We start from the raw sequence: 26,489 nt of genomic DNA, 5'->3' as shown, positions 1-26,489 counted from the left end.
TTTTTCTGATAGTGGATTGTTAGGGTACAGGAGTGCAACTGACTTTGCATGTTCATTCTGTACCCTGACACTTGACTGAATTTGTTCATTAGTTCTAGCCATGTTTTAGAGGAGTGTTTCAGGCTTTTTATATGTAATACCATGCCATCTTCAAATAGTGACACATTTACTTCTTCCTTTCTCATATGGGTGCCCTTTGTTTCTTTTCCTTGCCTACTTGCTCTGGCAAAGCCTTCCAATGCAATGTTGACTAAATGTGGACAAGAGGGGTATCCTTGCCTAGTTCCTCATCTCACAGGAAAACCTTCCAGATTTCCACCATGGAGTATGATGCTAGATTTGGACTTGTCATAATGGCCTTTATTTTTTTTTAAAGATTTTATTTATTTATTTATTTGACAGACAGATCACAAGTAGGCAGAGAAGCAGGATGGGGGAGAACAGGCTTCCCTCTGAGCAAAGAGTCTGATGCAGGACTCCATCTCAGGACCCTGGGATCACGACCTGAGCTGAAGGCAGAGGCTTTAACCCACTGAGCCACCCAGGTGACCCCATAATGGCCTTTATTGTGTTGAGGCATGTTATCTCCATTCTCACTTTTTGAGCATTTTTATCCTACATGGATTTTGAATGTTGTCAGTTGGTTTTTCTGCATCTGTGGAGAGGATCATAGATATTTTATCCTTTATTTTATTAATCTGGTGCATCCTGTTGATTGGTTTGTGGATGTTGAGCCATCCTTGAATTCCTGAAGTTAGTTGCAGTCTATCATGGTGTATGATCATTCTGATAGATTGTTGACCTTGGCCTGCTAATAACTGTTGAGGATTGTTGCATCTGTATCCATCAGGGACATCGGCCTATAATTTTCCTTTATGTGGTGTCCTTGTCTAGTTTTGGTAACACGGTAATGTTGTTTCTAACCTATGGGTTTGGAAGTGTTCCTTCTTTTTCTGTGTCTTTGGAAGAGTGTGAGAGGGGTAGGTAATAATTTACCTATAAATGTTTGGTAGAATTCACCAGTGATGCTGTTTGGTCTTGGACTTGTGTGGATGTGGAGGTTTTGGATTCCTGATTCACTCTCCTTAGTAGTAATTGGTCTGTTGAGATTTCCTATTTCTTCTTGATTCAGTCTTCATAGGTAGGTACTACTAGGAATTAGGGGAGCCTGGGTGGCTCAGTCATTAAGCATCTGCCTATGATCCCAGGGCCCTGGGATTGAGCCCAACATCAGGCTCCCTACTTGGTGGGCAGCATGCTTCTCCCTCTCCTGCTCCTATTGCTTGTGTTCTCTCTCTCTTTCTGTCATTCTCTGTCAAATAACTAAATCAATCTTTAACGTAGAAGGAATTTATTCATGCTTTGCCTTTACATTTTGAAAGTGAGCTCAAGGTCAGCAAATGTGAGCCATAGCTATTATCACAGATATACATAATTTTATCATTACAATTAGTGATGTTGATAATTAGTAATACAGATATATGTTCAGAATAGCTCAGAGACTGAAATAAGTTAGACAAATATCTATTCTATATATTTTCACTTATACGCAGGATCTAGAAAAACCAAACTGATGGAAATAGGGATTAGATTTGTGGTTGCCAGAGGTGTGTGTGTGGGGGGAAGGTGGGGGAATTGGGTGACGGTGTTCAAAAGGTACAAATGTCCAGGTATAAGATAGATAAGTACTTGAGATATAAAACATGATTAAAGGAAGGAAGGAAGGTAGGGAAGAAAAAGAAAGGAATATAGGAAGGGAGAAAGGAATTAAAGAAGGAAGGGAGGGAGGAAAGGGTTAGGAAGGAAGGAAAGGAGGAAGGTAGGTAGGTAGGTGCAAGAATGTACTTGGGGAGCTGGTTGGAGCTTCTGCAAGGAAGAGTGGGAGGGCTCCTGATGAGGGTGATGAAGACTGGACTTGGTTCTTCCTGAACTGGGCTCTGCCCTGGAATTCCAAGGTTTTGTGCTGTGTCCTGGCCTGCAGGGGTGTGACAAGCAATTCTTCAACGCTTCACTGCAGTTTGCCAACATGGACATTCTGTTGGACTACACCAACTCTTACAAATCCAGGCTCGGCATCTCTGTGGAGTACGCCACGCTGGCCAAATACTTTGGTGCACTGCAAGCTACCAATGTCACCTGGCACGTCCGTGAGCACCAAGACTTCCTGCCCTATTCCTCAGGTATGACCCCGTGCAGGTTGGTTGCAGATCTGGTGTTGGGGAGGGTGCCCACCGAGTCTGCTCTGTCATGCTGATGGAGCTTTTGAGGGTCACTGGGGCAGAGATGGCCCCTGCTCCCCACACCCGCCCCCATATCCTGTCCCACCTAGCTATCCTAGGATTGACACTATACTCACAGAAGGGCTCCATAGCTTCCTATTTCCACATCCACAAGGCCTTGGCCGCCTTCACCCAGGAGGGCTACAAGGCTGTGAGCATGGTTACAGTTGAGGTGGGAGGGGCAAATTGATGTGGGCGGGGTTACACTTGCAGTTCAAGTGTAACTACTTCCTTGTGGGAGTGGTTACAGTCCAGGTAGGGGAGGCTACGTGAGTGTGGGCGTGGCTATGCTGAAGTGGGCGGGGCTACACGGAGGAGGGAGGAGATAGGACAATGTCCTGCAGGTGTTCTGAAGGGGCTTGATTTGGTGCAACCCTCCAGGAGAGATAATGTTTATGTGGAGAGTGGACAGGTGCAGTGATCCCTGGTCCCTGCTCTGAGTCACTGGGGATTTAGAGCTTAGGCTGCAGGGCGCCCCTGCCTGACCAGGACACTCAGCCTGCTGGAGGAGCTGTGGACAGTGTGGTCTCCTGACCACACAGCCTGTAGCCTTTCCCAGGATCACAGGGCTGGCTACCCTTCCTGGTGAATTCAGGTTATGTGGGAGACGATCAGGGAATGGAGACACTCCTCAGCCTGGGAGAAGGCAGAAGGCAAGAACTATAGGGACAGTCAACCACCTGTGGGATCCAGCCATGCTGCCAGGAGGCACCCAGCCCCCCTCCTCCCACCCAGTCTTAGTCAGGAGTCATTCCCTATGTGCAGGTCCACACAGCAGACACGGGATCCCTCAGCTCTCCCCGATCCCACCTCCCTGGGTGGTCAGTGGATCCCCAGTGATTGCAGGCTTGTCTCGGACTCCCCATTGCCCCCGAGTCACATGCCAGCACTCAAAGGCCTGTGTCAACTGGGTGCTGCCAACTTGGCTCCCATCTCTCCCACTGCTCCCGAGAGGTGTTCTAGGCCCTTGGCTCACAGGCTGTTCCAGGTTTCCCAGGTCCACCCTGGGCTCTCTGGTTCCCCATCCCAGGCCTGGTCCAGCCCAACCTGATCCTCACAGTTACCCCAGCCCCTCTCTAGAATCCCTGGACCATTCCTGGCCTGGCTGGAGAAGGAGTCTATGGAAGCCCCCATAGGTGACCCAGGAAGAGCCAGAGCCCAGACCCCAGCTTCCCTAGCTCTACTGGGACTAGATCTCAGGAAGCCCCCAGGCCAGGGAGACTCAAGCCAACTGCCAGCCCTTCTCTCCAGGTCCACATCAGGCCTGGACCGGCTTCTATTCATCTTGCAACCAGCTCAAGGGGCTGGCCAGGCGAGCCAGCGCTCTGTTGTATGCTGGGGAGTCCATGTTCACACGCTCTGTGTGGCCAGTCCCCCACCAGCACCTGGACCTGGACTGGGCCCTAAAGCAGCTTCAGCAGCTCCGCTGGGCTGTCTCTGAGGTAACGGCACCCCTCTCAGCAACACGATCAGGTTGGAAACATCCTGTGCAGTGCACTTCCCCAGCCCCTGATCACTAGATGTGCACGTTTCAGAAAAGAACACCGAGGTGGCCTGTGGTCCCATGGCAGGTGCAGGTGGACCCTGGGCCAAGGCCAGAACCATGCTCTGATAGCCTTCAACTGGTAGTTTCAGTAGGCTTTAGAGCCAAATTTATCCAGAGGGCAAAGGGCAAAGAGAAGCAGCATTAGTGTTCTACAGTCCTGCCTGGATTCAATCCCACTCCGCTGTGTGTCCTCAGGCTCAGGACTTCCCTCTCTGAGCCCTACTTCCCTCCCTCTAAACTGAGAAGCTCATGCCTACCCAAGGATGGTGGGGCAACTGAATGTGTGAATGTACATAACCTGCTTGGCACGGTGGCTGCCCCACAGCAAGTTGTTCCCAATGTTCTGTCTCATGTGTCCCCACTGTACAGATGGGAAAACTGACAGAATGTGTCACTGTGTTGGGAGCGGAGTGAATAGATTGAGCCATTGGAGTAGGCAGGACACATAGCTTTAGCTGGTGGGGCCTCAGTTTCTCTTTGGGGAAGATAAGCTCATCCCATGTCCACTTTGGTACAGAGAATGGAGGGTGCCTGGAGCATCCCAGTGGCACTCACAGGCAGACTGCACAGCAGAGGTGAAGCTGGGGTGGGTCCCTTGCAGATGTCTGTTTTCTGCCCAAGCTAGAGGACTCAGTGGGTTTCTGCAAAGTCATCAAACCTCTGGTCCTCAGTTTTCTACTCTGGAATATGGTAGGGATGCCCACCTGCTCCACTAGAATCTGGTGAGAGGGAAGGAGAACCAGACTCCAGGAGGTGGTCTGCAGAGGCAGGCCCGATCCAGAGTTTCTCCCACTCTGGTTGGGACCCAGGTACAGCACCATGATGCCATCACTGGGACTGAGACCCCCAAGGTGAGAAACATGTACGTGAAGAATCTGAGGTCAGGGATGCAGGGTGTGCACGAACTGATGGCCTCCATTTTCCAGGACAGGACCCCGGCATACTCAGGTAAGCAAGGCCCCTGTGGGATGGCCCTACATGTCTGGGAGGGGGCTCTGAACCCTTCTGAGCTGAGCTGGGGGTCATGGAGAGGACCTGAACAACCTGAGCTTCAGATCTGCAACCACATCCCTTGTGCATCCCTGAGCCCTTGGTCTGAGCTTGGCAAGTGCCTTGACTCCTCTGAGCCTCCATGTTCTGTGTGTGATGGGAGGATGGGGAGGTCACCACTGAAGCCCGTCCTAATAGCCAACTGAGTTAGGTGTTTGCTCAGCACCCAGCTTACAGTGTTTACTGCTATGCCTGGAGAGTCTGTAAGCTAAGAGGTGCTCTTGTCCTCACTGTGTAGCTGAGGACACACCAGAAACAGAGACTGTGGACATGCCCGGGGTCACCCAGCTGGGAGGAGCAGAGCTAGAATTGAACCCAGGGACTGAGCTGCAGGATTGCAGAGGATACAGGTGTTCTCAGGGACATGACCCCCTCTGGATTGCCCAACTCCCTCCTAAGTTCAGTTTGGGTGCTGATTCCAGGCCCTTTGACAGCAAAGGTTTCACACATCCGGAGTAACAGATCATGCAGCCTGAGACTGGGAATTGTGAACCAGAAAGTCCTAGGGGCACTGGGACACCTCGGCCTCCCTCCCAGTGCCTGATGTCGTGTGCACAAGGCCTGCTGCAACCTTCCCAGCACCCCACCTCAGCCTGTGCTCTGTCATGGTGCACCTCACATCTGACCTCCCTGCTCACCAGGTCTGCACTTCCTTCCGTCTGCATCTGTCGGCAATGCTGTCTAACCTTCAGACCAGTGAAGGCCCTTGGGAACCATGCATGCAATGCCCAGCGTCAAAGCCCACTGATCTGGGGGTTGGCTGGGACAGAGAGCAGCAGCAGAGCTGGAACTGGAGTCTGATTTCCCTGCCAGGCGGGGCCGTCCATTCCCATGACCTCACCAGGGTGACTTGTCTGAGCAATGAAGGGGTGGAGGTCAGGAAAGGTGTCCCAGCCACAGGGAACAGCGTGGGCAGGGGCACGGGGCTGGAAAGTGTGTGATGTGTTCAGGGGTCCAGGATTCATCAGATGAGCAGAGTTTATCTCACTGGGAGTAACGAATGGACAGAGAAGTAACCCAGAGTCACATCACTGGGGCTCAGACACTGGGCTAGGTGATTGGACTGGACCTCCAGCCTTCTGGGAATTCTCCAGTCCTTCCCAATGCCAAGGGCTCAAAGGAAGGTGTGTTGGGAGCCACACCTTAGTAGCTGGTCAGGTCGGACATGTGACTGTACTTCTTGGGGCCTCAGTTCCCTTGTTAAACTAATGGGGCTGTCAGGGGTGATGTGTAAGGAGCATGGGGGTCCTCTCTGTCCAGAAGGACACAGTGTGATCCCTTCCAGCATCCCTGGCCTGGGGAATGGACACAGAGCCCTGAGCAGAGTATGGGGCCTGTTGGTGTAGAAGATCACTAGCTCACTGGTCCTATACTCAGTTCCCCCGGTAACTCTGCAGGAATGTTTCTCTTCTGCCTCAGTTTCCCATGTAGCCAGGACCCCCAGGGGTGTTGGGTGAATCCAATGGCAGCTGGTAAAGCCAATTCTCTGTGTGCAGACCCAGAAGCTGGGGAACACATTGCTGTGGTCTACAATCCCCTGGCTTGGACGGTCACCACCTTTGTTACCTTGACTGTGGGCTTCTCCAGGGTCCACGTCACAGATGAGTTCGGCCAGCCGGTGGCTGCACAGGTATGACCCTGACAGCATGCACCGGGGCACACTTGCTGCCGCTGACATCTTTTCCAGTAGGGCACTTTCTGAAGTGGGAGCAGTTCACATGAACACGTGGCCATTGGGGCCACACCTGGAAGACACCCCATAGAGACCCTTATCTAGTAAGGTCAGTGGGATCCACCAGGGGACTCTCACTGGTCTGTGAGCATCTGAAGTGCCTAGAAGTCCCAGCACTGTCCCCTCCCTGGAGGGTCTCCTGGGTGGCCTGCCCTGGTTGAGAGGCTTCTCCTCATGCCCTGGGCATGGGGCATATTTATGTTCTCATGCAAACATCTACTTTCTGTGGACAGGCCCTCAGCAGTCTTCAGAGGGACACTTTGCAGAGATGTTGATTGTCCAGGCTGGCCCAGCTGCCTGTGTCCGCACACCCAGACACCAGCTTGTGTGTGGTCTGTCCTCATTTCCTACCACTGCCTGGAGCCAGCCGAGGGGCCCAGGGACCCTGCCTGTCCCCCAGTGCCAGGGTTTCCCTGTGGACATGCAGGAGGTGCTGATATCAGCCACTCAGCAAACACTCCCGGAGGCACATTCTGGTCCTGGACAGCAGCACCACCATGGGGAATGGGCAGGTCAGACACTTAAAGGACATGTGTGGTATGGAGTGATGACCTGGGGAGCCAGGGTAGCAGACCTTGGTTGATGCAGGAGGAGAAGGAGTTCATCTGACCTGGGCAGGGAGACAGGATGGTGTTGGTTTCAGCAGACCCAACCCCTAGCACCCCCTTCTTCACCCACACGTAACACCACTCTGAGTAAATGCACTCAACAAATATTTTGGAGTCCTACTGTGTGTCAGGTTCTGGCCTAGTTCCGGGCTTCCTTAATAACCAAGCCCATGAAGTCCCTGTCCACAGAGGACTCATATTTTCACCCTGGGAAACAGACAGGAAACCAAATAAGAACGTGTGGAATGTGACAGATGGTTGTGTTCTGACGAGGAAGATTGACAGAGCTGGATGGGGGCAGAGACAGGATATGCATGTCCCTCAAAGCTTGGGATGGGATGGTGTGTGCAGCCATCCTCGGCTTGCTGATAGGGCCCCCAAGCTTCCCATGGGGGCTCAGATGCTGCATGTTTCCCCTGGAAAGTGAGGGGCTCAGTTGAGTGAGCCCAGTGTCCTCCTCCATCCCTCCCAGGTCAGGGGACAGGGTGATGAGGAAGATGGTGGGGTGAACAGAAAAATGTCCCCTAGGGAAATTGGAGGGTGTGAAATAAGGGACTTCAGAGAGAAGGCTCTCCAGGAAGGGGGAATAGTATGAGCAAAGGCTCTGAGATACGAAACAGTAGGGGTGCTGAGAAGGGAGGGCGGTGTCTGATGCTGGAGTCTGAGGAGCGAGGGAAGCTAGGGAAGGAGATGGTGCTGGGGCAGGATCCTTGTGAGCAGGGAGGATGCCTGAAGGGAACTCAGCACAGACCAATGATGGAAAGACCCTACTGTCCATGGGTAATGAGCACCCTGCCCAGGAGGTGTGCAGTCACAGTATAGTGAGGACACTGAGGGTCCTCCTGTCCTGAAACCCACTATATTGTTTTGTTCTGCTGGTGTTGCAGGTTCAGGAATCGAAGGAGAAGGAAACAGCTTATGACTTGCATGTGCTGACCACAATCCCGGGCCTCAGTTACCGACACTACATTATCAAGCGCGCCCAGGGGACTCAGGGTGCCACACCTGTCAAAACATCCAAATTTGTCCGCAGGACAAAGACACATGCTGGTTCAGGGGGCAGGCACCTAATTCGTGTGGAGAATGACTGTTACACTGTGTTCCTGGATGCTGACACTAACCTCATGCACAGCATCTTGGAGAGGTGAGGCACAGCCATTGCTGACTCTGAGGCAGAGGCGTATGCTGAGGCCTGGGCATGTCATATCCCCACCTGCCTGTGTTCTTAAAGCTAGGGGAATCACCAGAAAGGGGTGAAGGCCCTCGTGTATTACTATTTTAATTTCTGCGTTTGTGAGGCCAGACCAGTACAAGTCTTGACCCTTGTGCCACAGCTATTGATCCATATCCAATCCATATCCAATAACCACCCATGCATTCATCAGCTTACCTGTCATCCATCCACCCATCCATGCACCCCTCCATCCATTCATCCATCCATCCATTCTTCCTTCCATCCACTCCCTGTCCATCCATATACCACTTACTTACCATTCATTCACTCCCACACATACATCTATCACTTATCTTTTGATCTACCTATGTATCTGTTTTTCTGTCCATCCATCTGTCCATCCAGCCAATAATAACCTTCTTCTCCTTCCTTCCTTCCTTTCTTTCATCCATCATTCCTTCCCTCCATCAGCTATCCTTGATCATCCATTTATTCAACTAACCAACCACACTTCCATCCACTAACCCCCTACAACTGTCATTTTATATCCACACACCAAATCATCCAGCCACCCATCAGCTACCCCTCCCACACACCCTCCCATCCATCATCCTTCATCCATGCATACATCCAAACACCCATTCTTCCATCCATCCACTATCCTCCCAGTTGTCTCTATATTCATCCTACCTTACAACCATCCATCCATCCATTCACTCACTCAACCATCCACCCATCCATTCACTCACCTCCCATCCATTCATATATCTACCTGCCTACATACCTAACCACACACTCTCCCATACGTCTGTATATCCACCTACTTACTGATCCATTCACACCTACACACATCCATCCATCCACTTATCATTTGACCTATCCATGTCTGTTTATCATTCCTTTCATCCATCCATCCATCCAGCCAGCCAGCCATTCATCCATCCATTTACACATCCATTCATTCAGTTATTGTTAATAACAAAGAAAGCAGGTGACTCCCAAATAAAACCCTCTCAGATGTTTTGGGGACAGCCTTGTCCACCCCCAGGTCACATCCCAGAAAGTTGTATTCCAGCTGCTTTTCCTGATGTGGCCTCCCAACTGGATTGGAAGTGGAGGAGGAATAGGAAGTCTGGGAGGAACAGCTGGCAGAAAGTGAGGGGAAGGAAAGAGAAGGGAGGGAGGAGCATGGGTGTGAGGTAAGTGGTACCTGGAGCTCACCCTGAGGGCAGCTGTGCACAGCTCTGGAGCCTCACCACACTAGGAAGTTCTCCATAGGGGGACCCCATTAGAGCCGGGTCCTTATCATTCTAAAGATCCCCTTGAGAGAGAGTATGGCAGGTAGAAGGAGCTGACTGCAGCCAGCTTGGGTGGGGAGAGGAGGATGGGGCAGCCAGGCAACTTCTGAGCCTCCCTGGTCAGAGGACAGTCCCCAGGCTGGTCTTGGGATGCTTGTCCAGTCAGACCTGATGCCCAACTAGACAGCCCCACCTTGCCTTCCCTATGTGCAGTTCATAAAGGCCTCATCCTCAGCCATGACCCTTTACTCAGCATGTCCAGTAGTACACTCTTGGCCTGTTGACCATCCCTTCACCCCTGTCTGTCTCTGTTCCTTTTGGCTGGGTGAGGACTGGGTGCTCCTTAGGGTCCCTGAAATCCCCTCCAGGGTAAACTGATGGCCCAGTGCCTAACCACTGGTCACAGAGAGAAGGAGCTATAGAAATGGAGAGCAGTGGCTCAGAGGAGTCTTGGTGGGCAGGAGGCACCTGGAGCCAGGCCTGAGGAGTGGAAGAGCCAGAGAATTCATGGGCACAGATGAGGGGACAGCTGTTCCATGGCAGGACCCTCCTGTGCAGGGCCCGAGGGGGCAGCCACCATGTACAGAGACCACCCAGGGCAGGTTGGGTGGAGGGACCTTCTTTGTCACAGGATAGCACTATGGATAGAATTTGCTGACTAAACAGCTCAGCCATGGAAATGTTCCCCGTCTGTGGGGTTAGGACACTCAATGCTCAAGTGAGCATCATCAGTCATGGCCCCTCTGACTCTTCTCTGTCTCTGCATTTGTCTAAATTGGACATTTCATACCAGGGGATGAACTCCATGCAGCCCTGTGGGGTTGGCTCCCTCCCCCTAGCATTCTGTGTCTGAAGTCCATCCATGCTGCTATGGGCATGAGCGTCTCGTCCCCCCTCAGGCTCGGTGTTATTCCCACAGCAGATGGAGCATGTTTTACTCCTCCAGTCTCTAGCTGACGGCACCTCGTGGAGCGGATGCAGGGAGTAGGCGGCAGGCAGCCTGCAGCCAGAAGGGAAAGGGTTTGGGCCAGACTAATGAGCAGAACCTTTTCTGGCCTCTTCAGAGGGGCCAGAGGGACCCTTCTCAGATGACCCCCTGCCTTCCCGTCCATGCCCAACACAATAGCACAGAAATCCCCCAAATGGGTGTGGAAGGGACACTTCTTTATGTTCTGTACCCGCAGACCCATGCCCCGATCCCAGTACGTGGCTGTGCCTTGACCACACATAGAGGTACAATCCATACACGTGTCTACACCATCCATGTGTCTACAGGGCTCTGAGTTTCTGCCCATTCTTCCCCCACCCTCTGTCCCAACCCCAGTATCTGAACCGAATGGGATGAGCCCAGATCGTGTGGTTGGAACAGAACCTGAGTCCTGACTTGGGCTCTTCCCAGACATCAGGTCCTGTGCCAGGGATTAGGGCCTCCAGCCTCGCGGGCCTCGGGAGTGAGGTGGGTTCATATTCCTTGCCCTCGGGAGTCAGGAGGAAGCGGCGAAGTGAGCGAAGGTGCTGGCTCTTTACATCTGGGTGCCTGGGGGTCCGCATGATGAAGTCCTTGCTTGTGCTCCTTGGGGTTCCTCTGAAAGGTGTGGGTGGCCCTGCTGGCTGCCTGATGACCAGGCACCACCTCCAGGGGACGTTCCCTCTGGGCAGCTTCAATACCCTCTGCTTACGCTCTTGGGGTTCTGTTATACAGCTTCTGTCGCCCTACTGCGTGGGGTCCCCCCAGCACATGGCACAGGGGAGAGGGTGTCTCACGGACGTTATCTGAACCATGTGCATAGGTGTGACTGAGCGGCCTCGTGACTCTCATTGAGGTTCTGCTGAGGTCTCTTTACTCTGCTTCTTATGGAGGTGGTTGTCTGCATGGAAGGCTGTTCACCAGCTCCCAGATGACAAGGACAATGCTCGGGACACAAGTGCATGAAGAGAATACTGCTTTCCTTTTCCTGTCCCTGCAGAGAGAGTAACAGCACAGTGCGGGTGACCCAGGAGTTCATGGAGTACCATGTCAACAATCTTGAGTTTGAGGAACTCAGTTCTAATTACTACCTATTTTTACCCAACGGTACTGCTGAACCAGCATGGGAGGGTGTGAAGTTGGAGATTGTGGCAGGAAAGCTTATGACTGAGATCCGGCAGTTCTTCTACAGGTATGCTGGCACATGTACAAGGAAGTCAGGGTCCATGAGTGTTCCTGACACTGGCTCATTCCCAGAGGTAGTCGGAGCCAATACATGTCTCTGATACCAGATCATTCCTGGAGGGAGTTGGGGCCCATACGTGTCCCTAACACAAGGTTGTTCCCAGAGGGAGTCAGGGTCCATGTGTGTTCCTGATACCAGCTCATTTTTGATGGGAGCTTGATGCAGACATGATTGTTCCAGAGTGGGGCATCCTGGCCCCACTGCATGGGCTGTACATCCTGGCAGGTGTCCAATGTCAGAGCTGGGACAGGAACCCACAAGGATAATGACTTACACCAGAAGTTGTGTGACAGCACAGACCTAAGCCATCCAGGTCAGGCCTCCCAGCTCCGTATTATCGGGGGACCAGGCTCTTCCCATTATATTTCTGAGGCTACCCAGAAACCTCAAATGAGGATCAACTTGCAGGACACTCAACTGTACCCCAATTATACAGCCTACCCTGGGCACTAATGCCCTGTCTGACACAGCCTGAGCCCAGACCTCCCAACCGACACCCAGATATCTGGCCGCACACTGAATTTATGGCAGGATGAACTCCCTGGCTCTCTGCCTGACTCTCACCCAGGATGGCTCCCTGACTCTCTGCCTGACTGCAGGAAGGAGGGAGGGAGAGAAGGGGTCATGGAAACAGGAAGGAAGGAAGAAGGAAGAGAGGAAAGAAGAGAAGAAGAGAGGGGGGGAGCGAGGAAGGGACGGAGAGACGGATGAAGGGGAAGGAGGATTGAGGGGCATCTGCAGAGTTCCAGAGCCTGACCCACTGAGTCCCAATTCTCCAGGAAGGAGAGAGACCGGAACCACACATATGCCATCTACTCCCGGCTCGCCCACGTGCCGGTTGGCCATGGTGGGGAGCTGCTCTGCCGTCGCATCGAGCAGGAGTACCGGGTGGGCCCCTTGGAGCTGAACCGTGAGGTCGTCCTGAGGACCAGCACCAGTCTCCACAACCGGCAAATCCTCTACTCGGACAGCAACGGTTTCCAGATGCAGCGGAGAGTCTTCCGGGAACACGCGACCAACAGCATCGCTCGGGTAGGCCCTAGGATGCCTGCTGGACCTGCACCCATGGGGTGGCCCTGATGGCCCTTTTCCAGAAGGCCAGAGCAAGAAGCCCGTTCCAGCACCACCTGTGAGCCCCTTGCCCACCTGTGCTGCTGGGGGTGGAGGACCCCGTCTCGGGTCACCCCTGGTGTCTTAAATCCGGTGCGACCACAGACACTGGGCTGTCCCTGTCCCTGTCTGTGCCTCGGTTTCCTTTGTGTAAGATGAGTGCCTCCTCAGGGGGTCATTCTGAGATTTCTGAGCTGATGCTTGTCAAAGGCTTAGAGGGCCTGACCCTCGCCAGGTGCTGTGGCAGAGACACTGCCTGGCAGCTCATTCAAAGTGATGAGTGTGGCCTGAAGCCACACATCAGCTCCCCCACCCTAGGCCTCCAGCCTTGGGACCCTGGGCAAGTGGGTTGGCCTCGCTATGGCTCCACGCTGTCCTGATGGAAGGAATAACAATGGTCACCAGGACTGGGAGGGTCAGGGAACAATTCAGGTGAAGCCCCCTTGGGGGGGTCTCCTGTGACCCCCGTAATCATTAGTTCTTACTTCACCCGGGGGACCCAGAGAGGTATGTCCCCACCCTGCTCTGCTTGTGAGTTCTGGTCCCTTCATCCCTGCCTGCTTACTCTCCAGTGCTGTGCAGGGGCTCCTTTTGCGTCCTCCCTGGACATTTGCTCCAGCAGAGCACAGAGCGTGGGGAGTGTGGCTGTTGCCCCAGACCACACTTGGCCCTTTCTCTCTGTAGCAACCCTCGGCCCAGCACCCATAACAGGTGGACCCACACACCCCCTCGTCACTCCTGCAGGAATGTGCGCAGTGGGTCTTGGCCCCATTGAATCGGTAGGGAAACTGGGGATTGAGTGGGCTCAGCCCAGATGGGCAGGAAGCAGTGGAGCTGAATGTCAATGACAGTTTGTTGGGCTCTTATGGTCAGAGCCTCTACAATAGTCTTCCTGCTGCACCCTGAGGAGTTGCTGTGTCTGTGTGGGGGATAGGCAGGGGTGACCCGAGGGGGACCTTGACCAGCAGTCCTGCCCGTACTTTGCCCTGACACCAGTCTGGCCGTGTTTGTGTGCACAGAATTACTACCCCATGGTTCAGTCCGCCTTCATCGAGGACAGCCAAAGCAGGCTGGTGCTGCTGTCTGAGCAGGCACATGGCATCTCCAGCCAAGGAAATGGCCAGGTAGAGGTAGGAAATGGACACTTCTGGCTCCTCAGGGTGGGTGGGAGCAGGTGGGAGGGGGCCCTGTCAGATAGCTTTCCCCTGCAGGTCATGCTCCATCGCCAGCTGTGGAACAACTTTGACTGGGCTCTGGATTATGACCTCACGCTGGACGATACCTCTGTTGTCCACCCTGTGCTCTGGCTCCTGCTGGGACCCCGGCCGCTCACCGCGGGGCTGCGCCAGAGGAGTGGGCTGGCGCTGCAGCACAGACCCATAGTGCTGTTAAGAGAGCTGAATGGTAAGGGAGTGTTCATACCAGAATGAGCCCACCTGGCCAGGTAGACCTGGGGAGGGGTGTGGACCACTCCTGATCTGGGCAACGTTGAGCAGAAGGGAGTTCAGGGTCTCTGATCCAAAGTCCTCATGTAAGGTGTAGGCGAACTTGGGCAAAGAGGTTCATGGTTCACTTACGTTCATATAGGTGGTGGGAGCATTTCTGAGACACACCCATTCCACCTTCTGCCTTTTCCCTGAGTTTCCTTCATTTTTGCTCTGATGTCTCTTTTTCTTTCTTAATATGACACATATGGCTTCACAGATAGAAGATCAACATTAAAAGACTTGTTTTATGTGACTTCTGGGTATGCTGTCACCAAGTGAGGGAGATTCCTCTCCATGGTTTGATCTGCAAAACTCATGAATTCCCTCCACTCAAACCCCTACTGACTTAAAACAGGCTGTGTCTGTATGAAAATAATTGAACATAGGTAATGATCTGTTTAAAAATGGTACATTCAAACAGCAATTAAAAAATGAAACAGTTAGTAATATCCTGGCCATGGTATTGTACCTGATTACTCAAGATGTTGCCATTGTAGGAAAGTTGATCATGAGTGAACGGGTACCTCTTGGTATTTCTTACAATTGCATGTGAATCTACAATTACAATAAATTTTAAAAATGTGAAAAAAATGAAACAGTTAGATACAATGTCATATCTGTCTCACTAATCCTTGAACTTTTTCTGTTCTACTCACTTGCAGAGGTTTTGATGAGAATGTGGTTATAATTTCTCCTTGCCTCAGTTTTAGAGCAAGACCCTCCCAGGTATTTGAGGCAAGGAGGCTGGTGCTCACTCTGGTATGAAGCACGTATGAGTGCCTGCCGTGTGCTGCACACTGGGGATGGGTACGGCCAGGCCCCTCCTGAAGGATTTGTCCTGAGCTCTCCACTGGGGAGCTGTGCTCATAAACATCCCAGCTTCAGGGAGCATAGGGAGAGGTACTGGGTAAGAGTCTGCGACCTTGTGTGTTGGGGACCAAGATCCTGGAGAAGATCAGTATCAACTTGAAGGGGGTCATTGAGTTTCTCTTGTTTGGAGGTAATAGACATGGAAGGCACTGCTGATTGGGCAGGGTGTGGACAAGTTCCTGGATTCAGAGCAGCTGGACAAGAGGTGTGGGCAGGGGAAGTGGGGGCAGGGCAGCTGCGGGCCACTGGGGAGCAGGTGTTCACAATCATCCTTCCAGGATGCCATGAGTTGCCTGCCTCTGGATCTCAGGTTCCCTATTCCAGAGAGGGGATCTGATTGGCCAGCAGGCAGGTGCTCCAGGATGAGTCAGTTGTCCCTTCCAGGAAGCTGGGAGCCCTTTCCACAGAGGGGGATGGCCCTGTGGCTGAGAAGGGCCCATGGCTAGGTCAGGATCTTTCACTGGCCCCACTCTGGTCTCTCCTGTTTGAAAGTGAGAGAAATTAAACATTTACTGGCTGAGCCCTCAGCAAACTCTACCTGAGGTGTGTGCACATGACTGTGGGAAGGGCAGGGGTGCAGTTGGTGCTCAGAGGGGTGGACCTTGATGAGTCCATCCCTCTCCCTCACTCTCAGCTGTGCTTTTCCCTGTCTGCAAACTTCTTTATCCCCCTTACCGGGATGACGCTGTGAACTCCTGTGTCATGCATACCCCCTTCCACCCCATCCCCTGCAGAAGGACTGAGCTCAATCTTCCCAGGCCAGGTGCAAAAGTCCCATGGAAAGCTTCTGATTGGTGCAGAGAGGAGCTTGAGGTCTGAGCCTGGACCAATCAATGTGTCCTGGGGACTGCAAGGAGATGGTGCTCCAGCTGGAGCCTAGAGCTTAAAGGGCTTTTCCTGGAAAGAGGAGGGGGCTGAGGTGTCTTCTGAGCAGGGGGGCCATGAATGACAAAACAAGAGAAGAGCTGGCATCCCACAGCTTGCACTGAAATCAGGGCTCTGCCTGAACCTGCCCTGTGATCTGGAACAAACCCCATCACCTTTCTGGGCGGTAGACTCCCCATCTCTACTTTGAAATGGCTGGACTAGAGATTCAGGGTCCTTCTGGCTCTTAGACTCTGTGGTCTGAGCCCCTGGACAGGTGGGAGGAAAGGCATCCAGGTGGAATGATGTCCATGGACAGAGGCACGAGAGGGGATACCTGAAGTGCAGTGACCAGCAGGTGCTTCAGGCTGTCCTCCCTGTGGGGCACACGTGGGCAGGAGCTGGATTGTCTGAACAAGGGCACATGGTGTGCAGAGCTCTCACTGCCATGAGGAAGAGCCTGGACCCAATCCTTTTCCTGTCTCTGTGTGTCCGCCCCACAGAGACTGCCCAGAATCACCCAAGCCCCCAGCAACAAGAGCCCGTGACCCTGCCCCCAAGTCTTCACCTGCAGATCCTCAGCATCCCAGGCTGGAACTACAGCTCCAACCACAGAAAGCACCTACAGAATCTCCAGAAAGGTGAGGCAGGTGTCCAAGGGAGCCAGATTCAGGGCACCTCCCCTTGGCAACCTGGCCACATGTCCATCACCAGACAAAGTAGGCTTCTCTCAGAGTTGTCCTCCTTCTGCATGGTCACCTGATCCCTTTCTCTACCAAGTGGGGAGGGCCAGGCCCACAGACGGGCTGTGGGGGACCAGAGTCACTCAGTAAGCAGGGTACACTGTGGACATGGACCCTAGCCCAGACCTGTCCATGCCCATTCTCTGATGGATCCCTGCTAACTTCACTACCAACCCCCAATCATCATCCACCATCTGCCAGACCCTCAGCCTTCAGTGCAGTCCTGCTTCCTCAGGGGCTCCTCCTGGAGCCCTGAACAGCCAATCCCACTCGTCCTCTGAACCCAGGAAGCATGATTATCCAGAGCTTCCATTCATTCAATGAACAAATATCTCTTATGCCTGACACTGGGTAATCAGCGTTGACCAATGTAGGCAAGGCCCCTGGACTCACAGAGCTCTCCATCTAGAGGGGGAAGCAGTCAAGTCACCAGCCAGTGATGTTGGTGTTCACATTAAACCCCCAGCAGGACATCATGGAGGGCTCCCTGGTGGAGGTGACACTTGCCATAAACTGACTCTTCCTGTTGCCAAAGCTCCAACTGCACCTTATCTTCCCTTTTCCACTGTGAGGAGCTCAAAGGCAGAGCTGAGCCACCCTCTTGTCCCCTAGAGCCCCACCCAGGTCCTTCCAGTCACCAAAGACGGCTCAGTAGGAGTCCGCAGATTGAAGGAGGAAAATAAAGAGGCAACAGTCCAGATAACACTTTTATCTGATAAAGTGCATCTTGGGGACCATTGCTCATGCCTGCAGCCAAGTGATGTTCTAGCACTGAACCGTATTACCAGGAATCCCCCTGTCACAGATGCTGGGCAAGGAGCCTTCCCTACCAGGCAGAGCATTCCCTTCCCACTGGTGTGCATGGCCCCATGCAAGAGAATAGGTATCCTGTAGACAGCTGGCTCCCAAATAGGAGAAGAAAGGGGCTGGCCTGGAGGTGCCCCAGACCTGTTGAATGAAGATCCCTCCTCCATGGAGAGCGGGGAGTGAGGGGCAGAGCAAGGTGAACCTCGGAGATGGAGTGAGACCACTCCCCCCACCCTGTCTCCCTGAGCTCAGAGTCACCTTATGAAGTAGTTGTGTCATTCTGGACATCAGCAGGTCCTCATCCCACCCACACCCCCACCATCATCTGGAGACAGAGGACCTGCCTGACCCTTGTGATCCAATCCATAACCACCCCCTGGAACAGGAAGAAGGGATTTTCACACCCTGTGTGCAGCAATAGCATCAAAGGGACTGTGTCAGTGCCTCCCAGGGAGGATGAGGGTAGAAAGAGAACTGCAGGTGTCGCATGCTGGGCCCAGTTAGAGGATCATTGCTGATGGGGTCCTTCTGTCCCTGAAGGCCACGGAAGGAAGGCTAAGGCAGACCTCCACCGTGTCCTGCTGCGGCTCCATCACCTGTATGAAGTGGGGGAGGACCCAGTCCTGTCTCAGCCCGTGAATGTGAACCTGGAGGTAAGGGCCCTTCGACCCCTGGGACAAGCTTCCAGGCCATGGCCTGAAGCCCCAGCAGGCAGGCAAACCCCAGTGTGAAAATCCCCTCTGGCAAAGACCTCGGCAGAGATGCCTGGGGTGCTCTCGCTCACCCTGGAGTAGGCGCTGTGGAGGTACGTGGGCATCCCTCCCTCCTCTCTCTGCATTCTTGCTGCTTCACCTTTTCTGGTCCTTTCCTGGGTCACTGTGTCCTGTACCCGGCCTCCCCAGCATGCTGACTGTTTCTCTTTGGCTCATCGTCTGTGGTCACCTGCAGGCACAGCCTCACAAGCAGATAGGTCTGCAGAAGCAGGAAGGCAGCGGCAAATGGGGTTTTGCTTCTGAGTGCTTCCTCCCTGTGTCAGTGCAGGGAAGCTTCCCCAGAAGCCTCCCACCTCCTGGCCAGCCCTCCCTTCCTGGTCAGGCCAGAAGGGGCCACCTGCCTCCGTCCCTGCACAGGAGACTGGGTCCCTGCTTTCTTGGCACAAGGGATGGATAGCTACACCTGGCCTCAGCCTGGGGCACCCCCTGAGCCATACTGGGGAGAGGGGGTCTGGACGATGGAGGCAGTTCCTGTGCCTGCCTCCCCTGGGTATGCTTATCCAGTGCAGTTCCTGGGAAAGCACGCTGGTCCTGGTCTTAGGGCCCTCATCTGTGAATTGGGCACGGAGTTCCTCTGGGGATTTGCTGGGAGAAGTCATGTGGTGGTATATTGTGCCCCATGCGTGGGTGCCACCCCTACTCCTACTTTGCTTCTACTCTGATCTGGGGACTCAGGGGTAGCTCACCTTCCTTGTGCTCTTGTCCCTCAGGTCATGCTGCAGGGGCTGGGACCGGTGGTGGAGGTGGAGGAGCGCTCGCTCACAGGAACCTGGGATGTGAGCACGCTGCACCGTTGGAGCTGGAGGACACGGGATGGTCCCCACAGCAGAGGTTTGAGAGCTCCTGGTTCAGGCTGAGCCTGGGAATCCCAGCCCTCCCCAGCCTGGCTCAGGAGCAGGCCAGACCTTATTTAGATCCCAGCTATGCCCATTATAGCCTGTGTGACCTTGAATGGGCTACTTCTCTGATTCTGTACCATCCAGAATCTACCACAGGTCTCTGTGTGTGTGCATGCCTGTGTGTGTGTCTGCAGACCACACCCCCTGCCTCTGTCCTGGGTGAGTCATATCCCAGGGGGTCTGACATCTGTCATGATGTGCCTCACACCACACACACCACACACAACATAGGCAGCTTCATGCCCCCCAGTCTTTCCCATGCTGTTCCCTCTGCCTGGATCACCATTGTCCTCTTCCCTCTGAGCTGCTCCTACTCAAGCTTGGTGGAGTCTAAGGATGGGCCACATTCCTCCTCCATTCTCCTTTTCCCCATTCCCCTCATTCTTTTTTTTCTTGGGTATACTAGTGGATCATGGATGGATGGCTGGGTGGATGGATGAGTCTATGAAAGTGTGAGTGTTTGGATGGGTGAAAAGAAGGATGGATTCAGGGATGGGCTAAAGGATCATGGGTGGATGGATGAATTAATGGATGGGTGATGGATGATAAATGAATAGATGGATTGGTAGATATGTGCTGAATGATAAATAGATGATAGATGAGTGGATACGTAGATGTGTAGATATGTATTTCTCTTTGCAGGATGATGGATGGATGGTGAATGGATGGATGGATGATCGATGGATGATGGATGGATGGATGGATTAGCCTATTGGAGTATGAATGTTTGAATGGGTGGAAGGATGGATGGATTGATGGATGGACTAATGGATCATGAATGGATGGATGGATGGATGGATGGATGGATTGATGGGTGGAAGAATGGATGAAGAGGTTTCCCTCTTAAGGTAGAATTTAGTGGAACCCAGTAATAAAAAGTACAGCCCCACCAGATGGCCTCAGTGAGAAAGCTCTAGGAATTGAGTGCTATACCCCATGGAAAATGATGTCATGTATGGCCAGGACCACCTATATATTATGCGCATGGGAGGGCCAAAATGCAAGGGACCCATGGTAGTGGGAGTCCTGGCAGGATGGGTCAACCAAGGGCCTTCAGCGAAGAGCCACATTAGAGTGTAGGTGGGTGCGGTGGAAATGCCTCAGGGAAGCAAGTGGTTCTGAAAACAGACCATCTCTGCTCCCCCAGGCAGCTCCAGCTCTCACTTGACATCCCTGCAAGGCATGAAGGTCACCATTTACCCGAAGGAAATCCGGACATTCTTCATCCACTTCTGTAGCAGTGAGCTCTTGGTTGACTCTGTGAACTCAGGGTGACCCTGAGAGCCCCAGGAAAATGAACAGGACTCAGGACATGGAAAAGCAGCATGGGAGGATGAGCGAGGACCCCCCCCCCTGATAAACTAATGCAGAAAATGGTCAGATTGGGGATTTTGTTGTGCTTTAAATAAAAATTGCATTTTGCATGTTCTCCTGGGGCTCTAGAGCTGGCCTCTCCTGGGTGATGTCTGTATGCACACTCACATTCCTCGTGCCTGTGCAGGAGTCGTCAGGAAGCTCCCATAAGGCAGAGGGAAATACCCAGAGTGACAGAAAAAGCACCTGCCACACAGGCTCCCGCCCCCTCTTGCCCAGACCACCAGTGTGATGTGTGGGCCTACTGTGTGCCTAATGATGGATGCGGGTGGGGTCCTGCCAGGACAGGGGGCCTTCAGAGTCCATGTTGGGGGCATAAGACTCCATCCAGGAAGGCTGTGGAAAGATGACCTCCAGGCCAGCTGGGCTTTGTGGGAAGAGCAGACGCCTCAAGGCCTGAGCCCAGACAGGCTGGGTGCTGAGAGTGGGGCCAGGATCTGCTGGGTGTTTGTTTCTGCTCTCACTTCAGGGCTCCTGGGCGGCCCTCCATAGGCTGTGTCGGAGGTCCAGGTGCCCGGTGTCGTGTGACACTCTCCTAGGACAGGGGCCTGGGGTGAGAGTGGGAGCCTGAAGAGGATTCCTAGCACCTTCAGCTGTATGGGGTTCAAGCCTCGGGGGACGGACAGTGCAGTGGAATCAGACTGTCCCTTGTCATTTGAGATACCTTTAGGGGTCTGCCTGTATCCTCTCATTTCCATTCTTGTGTGTGCCAGGCTGTGTCCTGGGCATCTGACAGATGGGATCTGGAAGCCTTCAGCACATTGTGTGGTCCGGATTCTTGACACTGTCAGTGTGATGCAGAGTCCTTCCCTGCTGCCTGCGGGCTCCACCTTGCACTCCAGCCTCGGGTCCCATCCTTCTCTGTGTCTGCCACATCAGCCTTCTCCCAATGCCTGTGACACCCAAACACAGTCCCACCGCAGGGCCTTGGCCCGTGCCATTCCCTCTGCCTGGAAACTCCTACCAGCTGGCCTGTACTGCTCCCTCCCCGACTCATTCATGTCTCTGCTCCAGGTCACCTTCTCCTCTGACCACTCTATAGCAGGTGCCACCAACACCGCCCTCCACCCTGCCAGTCTCCTCCCCTTCCAGGCTTTCTCTTCCCTTGTTCATTATGGCAGGGATCGGCTGTCTCCTACCCCTGGACGTGTGCTTCACAGAGGAGAAAACTTCTGGCTTTTCTCCACTGTATCCCCAGGCTGGAAGCAGACGTAGGCACACGTGGCCCTTGATCAATGTTTAATCCCTGGATCAAAGCTGCAGCGATGAAGGTTGTCTGTGGCTTCTGTTCAGAGAAGAATGAAGTGGGGAAGATGGAGGTCACTCTGACCCTGTTGGCCTCATGCATCCAGGACAGTTGGCCTGGGACTGCCCATCTCCTGGAAGGGCCCATTCCTCCAGAGACCCTCACCCCAGTTTCAGTCTCCCCCAGGAGGGGCCCCGAGTGCATGTCAAGGCTCTGGGTGACCAGGTTGGTCATCTGATGTGAGTCCTGTAGTGTGTTGGGGGCTTCACCCCATGTCCAGACAGGAGCCCCAGGGCCCCACATGGCCTACCCCCTCTAGGCACCCAGGGTTGGTGGTTCAAAAGCATGACACAGGGACAAATTGCTCTGATCTGAGGGTGATCTGAAATCCTGCAGGGACTGGAGGGTGCTGGGTGCTCATGGCAATACAAGCTGACATGGTTGGTACAGCCACATCAGCCGAGGCAGCCCTGAGGGCGTCCCACCTGCTAGCTGGTCTGCCACAGCCCAGCCTGGCTGAGATACTGACATGGAGCTCTGGGACCTTTACAACTCTGGGCGAAGTAAGGGTGATCCAAAGCTTCCCTTAAGATGGAAGCACGAACCATAAATTATTCAGTGATCTGGATGCTGTTTGTGGGCAAATGGAAGCCCCACTCTGCTTCTACTTGCCCGGTGCTCATGATGCTGCTCTCAGATTCTGACTGGCTACCCTGTTGGACTCTCCACGTAGAAAGGGAAAGGCTCAGGCTCCAGCAGTTCTAACCATCTGGCTGATGCATCTCGGACTGTCTCTGCCCAGCTGGAATCTGAATGATTGCCAGGGGTCCCTGAGTAACCCAACGTTAACCAGCAGAAGAACCACCCAGGCGAGCCTGGCCTAGATTGCAGAATCATGAGCAAATACATGGTTGTTATTTTAAACCACTGAACTTGGGGGTGGCTTGTTACATAGCAACAGCCAACTGATATCCTAAGTAAGGCCCATCTACTCACTCACTATATCCTTCTCTGAACTGGTCCCCTCAAGATCAGCTCTGACCTTCTGGGCATATCACTCCTTGCTTAGAACCCAGTGTCCTTATCTATCAAAAAAGAAGGTATATGATTACCGAAGTACTTTTTAGCTCTGAAAATTCTGTAACATTGAAAGACCTCAAACAGGTTAGAATGAGCTTCAGAGCATAAAACAATGACACATAGTGTTCAGTTCTTAATTTGGCCACTGTTTTAATTGCAGTGTTTAAAACACCTTGAACATCTCAGCCAGGAAATTGTATATGAAACTAGTTTTCCAGTGGTTAAAGGACATTTGCAACATTAAGACACTCTAGCTTGAAAACAAAGGGTAAAACTTGAAGGCGGTATCCCAGACTCCTTCTTGAGAAATGGCGAATCAGTCTGTGTCTTGGTTCTTCCCATAACTATCCAGAAGGCTAGTGCCATGTGTCAAAGATTTATGAGCTAAAGCACAAGAGGTATTCAGGAGAGAAAGTTGAAATGCCATTTAGAAATTAGCAAGTGCAATGAAAAAAAAAATCAATTGAGCCTCTGGCAGAAAAATGAGTGAGTGGGGTGGAAACCTTTACACCAGAGGAAATGGCATGTTCAGGAAATCTACCAGAAACCCAACCAAATGAATCCATTCTTACTTCATTACATTCAAGAGATTTGTATACCTCTGATCCAATTAAGTGCCCTTGCTGGGAGCCCATATCTACCCCAGGGCTCACCTGCACAGGTGTGAGCAATGCCACCCTACACCAACTTTTCCATCTTCTCTTTAATCTGGCTCCAGCACCTTCTAGCTGCATGATCTTAGCTCTCTGTGACTTAGTTCCCTCCTTTGGTTTCCATGATGCTGAGCAATACCTACCCTCTCTTCCAACAATGGACTTGAGTAGTGCCTGACAGGGTGAGTGTTCACTGTCATCAGTGGTCTTCAGCCTCTTTCCCTGCACCCCGCATGTCTAGCTCATATTCTTGTTGACTCCATTTACCCAACACATCTCAAATGCTTTTAACTCTCTCCATAATCATGGCCACCCACCACAGTCTCCAGAGACACCATCTGTAGTCCTGATGATCCCAGACACCTTCAGAATATTGTCTCCATCTCTTTCCCCGCTCCCTCCAATCTATTCCTGAAAGCAGCCCGAATCCTTTTTTAATATGTGAGAAAGATCATGTCACCTATCTGCTTAAAACCTTGCCCTTCGTGCACAGAATAAGCCCAAACTCCAGCTCACACCCAAATGGCCTGGCCCTGCCTCATATCCCAACCTCACCCTACGATGCTGTCCCCTGCTCAGGATGCTGGAAAATCACCAGCCACTTTCTGTTGCTAGAACATGGCTGGGTTGTGGCTGCTGTGTAGTATTGGCACTTGCTGTCCTCCCCTTGAAACTCCACCCCAAATATCTACCCCTTCTTATTCTTCCAGCTTTGGCTCAAATGCCATTTACTTCGAATGTCAAATGTCATATATTCTTTGACCATCCAGTCTGAAGAAGCTCTGCCCCCTCGCTTTGTGTCCCAACATCCTGCTTTAGTTTTAGCATAGCATAGTATCTCTCTGAAATTGTCTTTGTTCATTTATTTGTTTACTTTTTCATTGTCTGTGCCCCTGCCCCACCCACATACACACACGCTTATGCTTACTTTCAGGCATGCACACATGCTTGCATATATACCTGTGATACACACACATATGTGTACATGAGCACAATTACAAAGCGCAGGAATGCGTGCATGCCCATGTGTGTACACATGCACACACACATACTCTGGAATGTAAACCTCCTGCTCCTGTCTTGTTAGTATCCCTCAACCCCTGGAACAGTGCCTGAATCATAAGAGTCCCTCTAAGAAATATTTGTCAAATGAATGAGATCAAGTATCTTATTTGTCCTCCAGCTTTGACTTACTAACTGTGTATTTGAGAAAGTCCTTGAGTTTGTCATAGTCTCAGTTTTCTCACCTATAAAAATAGAGATAATAATAATAGTTTTCATGGGGGTTATGTGAGGGTTAGCTGAGAAAAACGTGTTAGATGCTTAGACCAATGCCTGATGTGGGGTAAGTTCTCAATAATTGTTAGTTTTTCTGCTGATGATGGTAATGGTGGTGATGAAGGTGTTGATGGTGGTGATGGTGGTAATAGTGGTGATGGTGGTGGTGATGGTGGTGGTGATGATGATGGTGATGGTAGTGATGATGGTGATGGTGATGATGGTGGTGATAGTGATGGTGGAGTGGTAGTGATGATGGTGGTGAGGGTAGTGATGACGGTGATGGTTGTGATGGTGATGGTGGTGATGATGGTGGTGGTGATTATTGATGAGGGAAAGATTAACAATGAAGCACATTGGGTCCAGTTTCCGTACATAACAGATATAAGTGCTTAGGGTGGTGCCTGACAAATGGTAAGTGTCTAATAACTGTAGGTTACAAATCAGCTCAGTTTAATTCAAAAGCAAATGTGTCATCTTCTGATAAAACCCAGTGAAGCCAGATCCAATAAAACCACACAATAAAATTCTGATTTAACAACATTAGCTAGTCACAACAGAATTATAGAAAGATCTTCACTGTATTTTATTGCATCTTGGGGAATTTTAAAAATAATGTAATTAATTTTGCTCTAAATGTGAGGGCTTTAAACAGACTTACTGAAGTTACTATGATTTTTTGAAAAATATTATTTATTTATTTGACAGACAGAAATCACAAGTAGGCAGAGAGGCAGGCAGGGGGTGGGGAAGCAAGCTCCCTGCTGAGCAGAGAGCCTGATGCGGGGCTCCATCTCAGGACCTGGGATCATGACCTGAGCCAAAGGCAGAGGCTTTAACCCACTGAGCCACCCAGGCACCCCACAGTTACTGTAATTTGATTACACCTTAGAGCTAGAAAATTTTCCAAAGAATATGTGATTCACTCTTTCATTAATTCACAAACACTTAGTAGGCATCTACTCATTAAACACGTTCATTTTTGAGAAACTCAGAACTTACTGGAGGCTTCATTTTTCCATTCAGTGTAACAAACAGACCCTGGGATGAGATGGAGTCTGTCCAAAGAGTGGGGACAGAGATGAGTGTTTTCAAGGAGCTATTGTACAGACTTAGAGAGAGGAGGGTCCTCACTGGATGGGAAGAAGGGTGAGGAGCAAGGGAAAGCAAAGTTTCTTCACAGGAAACTGGAGGGAGGGAGGACAATGATCCAGCCTGGCTACACAGATGGGCATCTACTTGTGTGGTTCCGTGCCACTCCACCAGGCTGGAGAGACTTTGTGTGAGTGTGTGAGCCAGGTGAGTGTGAAGGGGACAGGTGCAGGTGTGAGGATGGACAAGGCTAGACTAGTTCACAAAGGGCTTCCAAACCAAGCCAAGGGTCAAGGCGGACTCAGGGACAGGT

At 52.2% G+C, this 26,489-nt stretch overlaps 1 protein-coding gene across 1 annotated transcript in view; it reads left to right on the top strand.

The window, feature by feature from the left end:
• Positions 1-20,834, top strand: part of LOC309863097 (epididymis-specific alpha-mannosidase-like) — a gene marked incomplete at its 5' end in the record, with an annotated part of 55,408 nt that extends 34,574 nt beyond the window's left edge. The window contains 13 exons of the mRNA XM_082727586.1: positions 1,982-2,180; positions 3,531-3,721; positions 4,635-4,773; positions 6,372-6,505; positions 8,103-8,359; positions 11,655-11,846; positions 12,680-12,932; positions 14,030-14,140; positions 14,222-14,414; positions 16,735-16,872; positions 18,322-18,434; positions 19,265-19,385; positions 20,601-20,834. Coding sequence (XP_082583712.1) covers positions 1,982-2,180; positions 3,531-3,721; positions 4,635-4,773; positions 6,372-6,505; positions 8,103-8,359; positions 11,655-11,846; positions 12,680-12,932; positions 14,030-14,140; positions 14,222-14,414; positions 16,735-16,872; positions 18,322-18,434; positions 19,265-19,385; positions 20,601-20,728 — 2,169 coding nt within the window. The 3' untranslated portion in view covers positions 20,729-20,834. The remainder of the gene's footprint in view (positions 1-1,981; positions 2,181-3,530; positions 3,722-4,634; positions 4,774-6,371; positions 6,506-8,102; positions 8,360-11,654; positions 11,847-12,679; positions 12,933-14,029; positions 14,141-14,221; positions 14,415-16,734; positions 16,873-18,321; positions 18,435-19,264; positions 19,386-20,600) is intronic.
• Between the last annotated feature and the right edge of the window lie 5,655 nt (positions 20,835-26,489).

This window comes from Mustela nivalis, assembly GCF_964662115.1.
Source record: "Mustela nivalis genome assembly, chromosome: 4".
Taxonomy (NCBI): domain Eukaryota; kingdom Metazoa; phylum Chordata; class Mammalia; order Carnivora; family Mustelidae; genus Mustela; species Mustela nivalis.
The sequence above is the reverse complement of the archived record's forward strand: the minus strand, read 5'-3'. Positions and strand labels throughout refer to the sequence as shown.